Source organism: Lactuca sativa, chromosome 1 (assembly GCF_002870075.4).
Source record: "Lactuca sativa cultivar Salinas chromosome 1, Lsat_Salinas_v11, whole genome shotgun sequence".
Classification (NCBI taxonomy): Eukaryota; Viridiplantae; Streptophyta; class Magnoliopsida; order Asterales; family Asteraceae; genus Lactuca; species Lactuca sativa.
The window spans coordinates 7,779,658-7,790,345 of NC_056623.2; the positions used below are offsets into that span (position 1 = coordinate 7,779,658).

At 34.7% G+C, this 10,688-nt stretch overlaps 1 protein-coding gene across 1 annotated transcript; it reads right to left on the minus strand.

The window, feature by feature from the left end:
- Positions 1-3,082: 3,082 nt before the first annotated feature.
- On the minus strand, positions 3,083-9,554 carry LOC111906497 (cellulose synthase A catalytic subunit 2 [UDP-forming]). The gene is made up of 14 exons (XM_023902257.2): positions 9,011-9,554; positions 8,296-8,491; positions 7,994-8,199; positions 7,786-7,894; positions 7,509-7,689; positions 7,122-7,388; positions 6,635-6,980; positions 6,403-6,540; positions 5,998-6,123; positions 5,690-5,902; positions 5,321-5,597; positions 5,048-5,244; positions 4,462-4,812; positions 3,083-3,978 (listed from the first exon to the last, which is right to left on the minus strand). The coding sequence occupies exons 1-14, from the start codon at positions 9,089-9,091 to the stop codon at positions 3,397-3,399; spliced, it is 3,270 nt and encodes a 1,089-aa protein (XP_023758025.1). The 5' UTR covers positions 9,092-9,554; the 3' UTR covers positions 3,083-3,396.
- Positions 9,555-10,688: the final 1,134 nt, after the last annotated feature.

Here is a 10,688-nt window from a genome sequence, read left to right on the forward strand (position 1 = left end):
TTTGACCATTCTAAATTTTTCCAAATGTCTAACGCATTAAGAGGGAAAAAGGACAAGAATCGGTTTTGACTAAGATAATTAAACAACTGTCAAAGGACAATCCAAAGTTCGCTGAGGATTGGTTGCATGTGAGTAGTTGGAAGTATGGCATTGAATGGACCATATCGACCTTATTTTGAATAGATAAGATTCTATCAAGAATGAGTTGTCATATGGTAAATATGGAAATGTTTCCATAATTGGGAGTTGGAAATTATAAATTTATGTCTAGATTAGAAAATTTTATGCAAAAGGATGTTCAAGGAATGTACTTTGAGTGAGAGACATCACATCTATAGAATTATTCTGTAACTATTTTGATAGAGTACCTTGTGATTTCGATGGCCGAGTCTTTGTATTTTTGTGCCGTAACTTCACAAGAGGATTATTGCATAAAATATTAGAATTTGACATATTCTATAAGTGGAAAGAATTTGATGTTCTTGTACTTATGATAAGAACTGGGAATTGTGAAATGAGTATGATTGAAAAATGTGTTCATTTGATCTATTTCAAAAAGTATAGACCATAGGAAACCAAAGTGTGCATGCTTGGAGCATGGGACAATTGTGGTTATAATTCGAGTTATAAAGTTAATTATTTGAAACATTAAACAATGGATAATGAGTAATCAATATGGTGATTAAATAAAGGTGTTTTATTTATACTCAAGGGTTTGAGACTATATAGGATTAGTATTACTTTTGTGTTTCACTTTGCATGTTTTGACTCCCAGAATAATTGAGTTTATTAAGAATAATCGAATTATTCAAATGGACCACAGTCGGTCATGCGTTGGAAGTAAGTATGAATGAAGACTGTCATGAATTGGTTGTAGATTGTCTAAAGCATATTAGACATAGCAAAGGTTTGCTGCAACGTTCATGAGTGCTTATGAATATGATTTTGAGCATTGGGTTAAACCCGGGCTCACCTAGATTGCTTCATGGATTTTATCACGAGCGATTGGTGAGACGATAATATCTTGTATTCTTGAAACCAAGATGTGTAAGTTGTATCTTGCGAATCGGTTGCACATTGATAATATGTAAACGCACCAGTAACTTGGTGTTATAAAACTTATTGTTGTGTGTGATTTGGTGAGTGAGTGCAAGCAAGCATTGAGTCGAAGTTTATTCGTTCCTTTTACCCAAAGTGGGATAAAACCGATATATGTGGGCCCCTCGATGATTTAGTGATGACAAACGTAAATGCTCGGCCGGGCTAGGGCTAATTTGATTTGTTCAATTAGTCAGTCATCGTAAATCGAAAATCGGGAAACAACACATAGATTGAGAGAATGATTCCAATCCATACTCACGTCTATACGATATCTAGAATGGAAGAATATATGATCCCTTATCTGAAGGACAGGTTACTGATAAGATCAGAGTTCGACAGCGTCTTTGAGAGCTACGATTGCTAATTGGGTAGTACTTACTATTATAGTTACTAGACTTATCCAAGTGGGAGACTGTTGGATTAGTGTCTAAGCCCGTAACCATATTTGTCAAGTACTTGACTCGATTGTGCTTGGTCCTTTTGGGTTGCCTTCACCAGAGCAACTTGACTGGAGAAATAATAGAGAAAGAGGTTATTATGATTTATTAATATGTTATAAGAATAATATATTAAAGGAGAAATCATATTTGTTTAATTAATATTGGTCAATAATTAATCAGGAATTAATTTTGTGATCAAGTGTAATTAATTAAACTAGAGGGGCTGAATTATAATTACGTGATAGTTGCAAAATAGGGCAATGGTTATCCTTGTTAAAGGATGGACGAATTCAAGGATAAGGATATCCTTGAAATCGTCCAAGGCCCAAGAGATAAGGGTTTTTCAAGGCTTATCTTGTGGTTGCTTGGTGGGCAAGTAACTCGATAAGGATAAGGACTGAAACCCTAATCCCAACCCTATATAAAGACCTCGTGGCTAATGAAATTCATCCATGCTTCCTAAAGGGTTCTTAGGGCCGATTTCTACCTCCTTCTTCTCTCTCTATTACCTCTCCATTTGCTCTTGGTGTTTGTGAGCCATTAGAGGCACTACACTTGTGGTGCTTGCTTTCAAGACTTAGGGTTTGAAGATTTAAGTTGTTATTGCAATATAACAACAAGAGGTATGTAATCTAACCTTCTTGGTGAATTTCGAAAATAGTAAGCCATATTAGGGTTTTATTATGTGTTCATAATGTTGTGTATCTAATAGTGAAAACATAGATCCAATTCTAGGGTTGCATGTACACATAGGATTGTTTGTATAAAAAAAACCCAACAGTAGTATCAGAGTCATTGGTTAACTTGTTTTCAATTAGTATTATTCAATTGTATGAACTTGAAACCGCGGTCAGGGAGCGGTGTTCCTCCTTGAAACCGTGGTTAAGGTAAGGTAAAACCGCACTCACTCTCTTGAGCTAAAATTTTGAAATTGGTCGAAAAAAGTTGAGTACAAATTAGGAAGTGGCCATAAATCAATGTCGGAGACTATTACTATTCTTTAACACGATTTCACACTATGAGTCAACTAATAATTAATTATAAACATCAGTTACAACAAAACAAAAGAAATATTAAAAACTAATGTAATATTCATAAAACATACTGGAAATTATGAATGCTTATCACGACTATGACCAAGGTAGAACACACACCAGTTAAGTCATTGACAAAAGACAATAGAGATAAATAATATATAGATATTTCGGTTCAACCTTATAGTAAATTACTGAGATATCCCAATAAAATACAACATATGATAGTCGTAGTTACTTTATATCACATACTCCATTCAAATCAACATAATAACTGTTTTTATGCTCCTTCAAAATAGCCAACATAGCAAATGTCTTTTTGATTTTACCAAAAAAAAAAAAAAAAAAAAAAAACACCTACAGAAGATGAAAGTTTGAAACGTATACGAATAAACTAAAGCAAAAAACATAATAAAATAGATTAGCATACAACAAATAATAAACACTTAACATGTAAATACAAATTATGGTTCAAAATATTATGTTGTTAAATATCGAGAGAAGACATACAAAACATGTAACAAATATCATTTCACCTGTCCGGAAAATGAACACCAAATTATATAATAATGTCTAATATTTTATGTCCTCATGGGATTTACATGACAGATAAATATCCTGAATTCCATCCCTTCATCCTACAATAATCCCCAAACCTAAAAGAATAAATCAAAATGAGAATCCCAAAAAAGTCAAAATAAGACTTGTCAAAGTCAACTCAATATTCTAGCCACAACTCCCTGCCTTTTGTTATCTACAAACACTAATCAACCTCTTTCTTTCAATCTACACTACTCGACGATACTCATACCTTATCGTTCTTAGTCACAGTCCAGCCCACAAGGTTCCAAACTGATCCCACCTTTACCAACAAACGGGTTGACCCGCACCCACAACAAAGTCAAAATCGAAGCTAAAAGGATTGACCAAACAACAATTATAGTCGGAACACCACTTTGTTTTCCCATCATACCCTTGAGGAAAGGGTAAAGATGTAAAATCACCCATATCGAAAAGAACAGTTTCCCGAAAAGCGGACCCCACGACTCGTATCCGTTAGTAATCGCGCCCGAGACCCCAACAATCACACCGATTATATTGAAGGTCAATAAAGTCAACGGTGGGATCAAGAGACTTGTCCATTTAAAAAGATAGAGCTCTGAAAATTCCCCATCATCACCTCCTTTGGAAGTGACTGTAAAATTTGTATTGACACCAGCCAAGACTTTAAGTAGACCTTGAAAAAGAGCAAATAAGTGGGAGGACACACCACCGATCACCCAAAATTGCTCATTTCTCCAAAAATCGTCTATGCCCACACGACCCCATTGGATTTCTAAGACACTTGTTACAGCAATTGATAAAAACATGAGCATGAAGAGAATGCTCGCGTAATTGCTTATCTGCAAGAAGAAGATATGATACAATATTATAAACATGTTGCAACAGACAGACTTGGGATGTGCTTCTACTGCTAAAAGTTGGGCAAATTTTGAGCATTTAAGAAATTAATAGCAAACACCAGGATATATAAGTAATTTAGTCTACTCTTTGATAACCAGTTTTGATGCAGCCAGTTTAAACTGGTTACTTAGCCCTTAAATAATCAGACATACACAAAATTAGGTTACCCAAACCCTAGAAAATGGTTTTCATAAGTGCTAAATGAAAGAAATATTTATTTATTATAGATGATTTTCGTAAGTGAACTTTCGAAAATCCACCAAATTATAATGCTATAATTATCAATCGTAAATTACTTTGTCTTTGGATGACAATGCTAAAATTGGGTAGATTTTTCAAAATACAATGATGTCGTAAGGAGAAATGAAGGTAGGATGCTATAAATAATTAACAAATCTAAAAGTATATTGCTATTTTCTTACCTCGGGAACGATAAATTTCCCGGTGAGGAGACACACTGCTGGAAGTGTGCAATAAGCAACCAATGGAACGGAGGTCAAGGGATAGACAACAGAGTTTATGTAAGAAAACCTTTCCAAAGGCTTCAAACCGCACCCGTAACCATACCATATCGGACAATGCTTACTCAACAAGATTTCAACCGACCCCAGGGCCCACCTAAGAACTTGATGAAGACGATCCGAAAGATTAATCGGAGCCGAACCCTTAAATGCGGGCCTCTTCGGGATACAATACACCGACCGCCACCCGTGACAATGCATCTTGAATCCCGTCAGGATATCCTCGGTAACCGAACCGTATATCCATCCCACCTGTTTTGTCATTTGCATTTTAACTTCATAGCTTAATGAAAAATCCCAAAATACAAAATATAAAATCAATATGTATACGGCACAACAATGTGCCTCATACATAATTCTATGTATCAGGCACAAATTTCGTGCCTGATACATAACAATGTGCCCGATGCATATAATATGCATCGGGCACAACAATATGCCTAATGCATATTTGTATGCATATAAATTTTATTTTTATTTCACACACCTCTTTTCCCCATTCGGTTTTATCTTCATAACCACAACTAATGACATGAATGGCTTCTTTCAAGAGTGATGCCGAGCTCGCTAAAGAAGGAACACCGCCTTCTTCCAAAAGTGTTGAAGCGATAAACACCGGAGATTGTCCGAATTTCTTTTCAAGCTTTATCTGAGGCGCGAGTGAAGATATTTCACCACTAGTTCCTACAAAAAAAAAGTTCCTTTCAAGAACACAACTAAAAGAATCAAACTTCAAAATACCTTGAAACCGGTCATTTACCTTCAATCCCTTCTTCGATATTCTCCAATGCGTGTATCTGCTTTGAAGCTTCCCTCATCTTCTTCATCTTTCTTGTTTTCTTCTTTGCATTTCCCTTGCTTTTCTTCTTTCTTGATTTGAAACAACAGCAACACCATTCAGGCAAGCAGTTGCAGGTTTTTCCGGGAGGTTTCTTCTTGGCCGGAGCATCATGTCCATACAACGCCTGTCTCCTGAAAACACATCCGGTCCCAACATATATCGGCCCTTGGATTCCATCAAGTCCTTTCATATTAATCTGTTCTAACAATAATAAAGTATTAGAAACCAAAACTAGGCTATCTTAAAAGAATATTTTTGAGGTATCCCGAGTAACAAAATGTGACATACATCAAAAAACACAACATTGCGATTTGAGTATCTATCATGTTGATCGATCCCGTCAAATCTTTGAGGAAACTGTACATAACAAATCTTCTTCCCATTTATGGGATCCATCATGAAGCACATTGATTCTCTGAGCGCTTTGCTGTTGTTGATGTAGTGGTCACAATCAACATTCAGCATATAAGGTGCATTTGTGATCACAGCCGACACTCGGATCTACATAAAAGAAAGAACAATAGGTTAATTAATAGCAACAACTAATGATATTGAAAAAATATAATCCATATGGTAACAAAGATAAAAGTTCATACCAAAGCATTCATGGCACCAGCTTTTTTGTGGTGGTCAAATCCTGGTCTTTTCTCTCGAGAAACATAAACAAGACGTGGTAGTTTGTTTCCTTCAACATCCAAGACACCATTATTTCCTAGGAAAACCTGTTGAATACACTTGAAGGTCAAATGGAAGAAATAACAATGTACTTTCGTTGATTTGTTTACATTAGCATTCTACATTCGTTTTTTTTTTCATACTACTGCATTTTACTTCGAGTAATATCCCGAGTTATAATGTTATTGTCATCCAAATGCATAGCAATTCTGAAATATTATAGTTCAATAGTTGGGTAGATTTTTCAAAATACAATGCCATAATAAGACAAGAACTGAAAGTAGAATGTTGTGATAGAAAGAAATGAAAGTATGATGTTATAATACCTGGATCATTCCGGGATGATCCCTAACGTTGTTTCCTGGCCATGGACTCCCATCTTGCATTGTCCATCCTTCTTCTGGAACCTTCTCAGCCATGGCCACAAGCCCATTTATCCTTATCTTAAACTCCTCATAGTCCCTCTGTATTTCAAATGATTGGATAATATGATTGTATCAGATATCAAATCAAAAAATATGACCAAGCTTAACAAAAAAAAGAAAGTCATTTTCCAACCTTCATGGCACGGCGTTCTCGGACAAAAGCAGGATGTACTTTATCTTTAAGATAATCAACTTTTTCAGCAAAATACCACTCGGGAGCTCGTGGCTCTATGTTAAACTTCTTGCAAAACGGAACCCACTTCCTTGCAAACTCGGATGTTTCTGATAGTGCTTCGAATGTAAGCATGGCGGCACCATCATCGGATACATAACAAGCCACCTTGTCCACCGGATAATCCACCGCAAGAATCGATAACACCGTGTTTGCGGTAATGAGTGGTGGTTCTTTTAACGGGTCAACCGTACTCACATAAACATCTATAGGAGCAAGCTCAGAAGCCTTCCCATCTTTCTCATACCTTTATACAAAGTAACCATCTTTTAACACAATTGTAAGCACTCAAGGACATGACATGATAGAACAAGTCGTACTGTGCACTGGGACTGGAACTCGAACCGGTGTTAATGTGATAAAAGGGAAGAAAGAGGGTTGCGTATACCTTAATGACAATCGGTCCAAGTATGTTTCACGTTCAATAGGAAACCATTTTGGGAATTGATCCAAGATCCATGAAACAGCAAACCATATCTCACAAATAATCGATGTGAGCCACAAACCGTATGCATCACGAACAGGATGAAGGATTCTATAATGAAAGAAGAGACCGAGAATTGCCACTCGCATCAAAATCACCATTCTATATGGATTTATCTTGCTTGAAGAAACCGGTAGCTTTCTTGATAGTGGTTGCCTCCCCTCATCCATCCTATATAAAACCAAAAAAGTTTATAAATTTCTATTAGTTGCCTTTCTGACTTTCTCTATTATGTCAAAATCAAACATCCATACATAGCTTTAAATATAAACAAAAATAAAAACTATTTACTTGGGTAAATCGCAATCATCCATATCTCCATCAAGCTCATATCCACTATTCACATTGTGCTTAACCATCTCAAGTTTATCAGACTGTCTTCTCCTCCATGCTTCCATTCTATCCTTCCATGCAACCGTTCCATATCCATAAACTGCTATATCTCTCTTAGGATCCATTGGTCTAGGTGGCACTACAACAAAAACACCAATAACCACACTAACATTAAACCTAACCACACACAACTACACCATAAATCAACACACACATAAGAAATTTGAGAACTTACAAGAGACTACCGAACCAGTATCGGAAAACTGCATAGGATGAATTCGCTTTGAACGACTCATGATTGGTGGGATAATTATAGCTTTTTTCTCAGGTGAAACTTCATCATCCTTTAGTTTTTGAAAGTTCAAATTATTAGTAAGTTCATAAATCTTCAATTTTTTACCTTAAAGCAAATGTACATAGAGTGTAATTAATTGTGTTATTACCTCTTGACTGTATGTAAGAAGCGGGATATCTGGGTTTAGCGTGGCTTCATCCATCTCTGATGGAGTGGCAAAACCGTAAATATTGGCTGATTCAGGGTTGGTATTAAGGCGTGATGAAAGCACAGCCTCACAGTTCCTAACATCAAATTCATTATCCAGATCATCAAATTCATCTTCTTCTTCATCACCTTCCACTCTTGGACTCCCTGATATTAAACTTTTCAACTCATTCCTTTTCTTTTCACTAAAAAGACATGCATGAAACTAGCAAGAATTGGAAAGAAGTAGAGCATTATTGATACCTTTTATTCGTTTGTATCTGGTTTTGCATTGAGGGCAAGCTTGATTGCCTTCTCTTCTTTCGTATTCATAGCAAGGTCTGCAAACAGGAAATGCACATTCATTGCAAGCCACAAATGGTTCCTCATCCACACTTATTTCAATCTCGTCTCCACAAATCTTGCAGATCTGCCCACTTAATTCTTTTACAGAGGTCACCTGTTGAAGCAAAAGTACTTTCAAAACAAGAATCCAAAGACCCAATTGCCCAAAATAGGAATCTTCATCAAATCTTGTTTAAAAAAGGAGAAATTAAGAACATCAAAAGTTTGCAGCTTAAAAGCAATTAGGATCTTCATGAAGCCAGATAATTGAAAAGGATACAATAAAATCATGAATGAGTTAAAGAAATTAAAATTAGACAAAATACAAAATTTGGTTCACGAAGAAGAGTGATGTTTAGCATGTGTGAATTAATGTCTTACAGCTAGAAATACAGATAAATTCCGTGACTCAAAACAAAATTCGAGATGCATTCACTTTAACTTCTCCCAAAAAGCAAATGTTCTAAACAGCATTAAACCAGCGACAAAAGTAATGAGAAGATAAGACTTAGCGGATTTCAAACTAAAATATTAACACCAAGAACACACATTGCACTAAAAGTGGAAAAATCTGCCTCAAATCAGTCTAATTCGTATAAAAAAAAATGTTGCAGCATTTTAGAGCTCAACTTACTCTTCCAACTTCATCCGCATTGATGAAGACAAACTCATTCCTCTTGTGCGACCCGGCTACCAGTCTTCCTTTGGTAGCCATAAATTGAAGAGTTTCTTCACAAAGTACAGAGCGTTTTTTTCACTTTACTCGCTTTCTTCAAATACCCTTTTCATAAACCCCTAAGGCCTAAACCCGCGTCGAAAAAATACCGAAAACGTAATGTAAACAGCGACATATGTGTAATTTTTTATCTATATAATTTAGAACAAACCCCAATTTAATATTATTATAAGTTTTGTGGGATTATTATAATCAAAGAAAGATATGGGTACAAGGAGAGATCGACAACGAAAAGGTTAATGGAACTTTTAGAGAGAAAATGGAAGTCGAATGCGTAGGAAGAGATGCAGATTGGTTTGATGGATGGGTTTTTTTTTGATGCTATGAGTTGTAATCTACGGAAGTGGGGCCCGGATCTGGTGGTGGAAAGCGGGCCCCACCGTTTGGTACGGTGGTTCTTGGAGGTGTGAGAGGGGCAAAAGGGTAAAATCAAAACTGTATCTTTAGATTGAAAGAGGAGATGATGTTGGTGAATCTTGATTCTTGAATATGATGACGGTGGTGGGGCTGATGGTGGTGGGGTTTCAGCATTAAAGTCACATTCACTCTCCACCTGTTTAACAGTATATTGGGTTGGTAGATGGTCACGTGCAGTCAACGTGTTTGTTGTTCTCGACTAAATGTCATGGGTTGTTGTTGTTGTTGTGTTTGTGTAAGAGTACATTACTTTAGGCTTTTGGCCTTTTGCTTGTATCATTCCAAATAAATAAACAAAGTTAAAATAAAAGTTTTAATCAAAATTCTCTTCTTTTATAATTATATCTCCTATAATAAATGAAGGTTTTTTTTGCCACATGTCCTCTTCTCTTTCATTTGGACACATGTCATTTTCTATTTTTCACTTGTCATTTTATTGTATTTTTTATTTTATTAAATTAAAATTCCACATTTAATGTGTAAGGTAGTATATATGTAAAGTATTTATTAGAAAGGATTTATATATTTAATATATTCAATACATTAAAGTCTCATTAATTATAATAATTTAAATTTTTTCTTATTTTTCTTATAAATTCAAACTTTTGAAATTGTTAAAATTTTATATTTATTTTTTTAATTTAAACTCATGTAATACATGGGTCTCACACCTAGTATACTAACAAACTAGAGGAGCCAAAATATCGATATCAAACTAAATTGGAAGAACCAAAAATATTAATGATATTAAAAACTATGTTATATCCGTCTCTTGATTAAATATGTTGTTTTTAATAAATCGAATATTTACTAGTGAGAACGATATAAAATTATGATGATTCACAAGAGTTTTAACATATAATAAAAAATAATGCTGATAAAATCATATCAATTAAAATTGTATAAAAATAATAAAGACTCTATATTTTGATTTTGATTTTTTTAATTTAGACCTTTTTCAAAATAATAATAATAATAATAATAATAATAATAATAATAATAATAATAATAATAACTTTACTTATTCATTGTTATTTTGCACATGAAACTCGTTATCAACTGGTAAATTAAGTTTATTATATAAAAAATTTTATATTTTGTATTTTTTTTTTAGGCCTAAACTGCTTTATCAAAATAAATTTAACTTTAACTTATTCTT

What these genes read in the sequence shown, in the direction of transcription:
- LOC111906497 (XM_023902257.2), bottom strand. Translation starts at nt 9,091, where the DNA reads ATGGCTACCAAAGGAAGACTGGTAGCCGGGTCGCACAAGAGGAATGAG. An exon ending in GAGAACGCCGTGCCATGAAG is followed by an intron (nt 6,541 to 6,634) that starts GTTGGAAAATGA and finishes TTTGAAATACAG; the next exon opens with AGGGACTATGAGGAGTTTAA. An exon ending in AAACCGAATGGGGAAAAGAG is followed by an intron (nt 4,813 to 5,047) that starts GTGTGTGAAATA and finishes ATGACAAAACAG; the next exon opens with GTGGGATGGATATACGGTTC.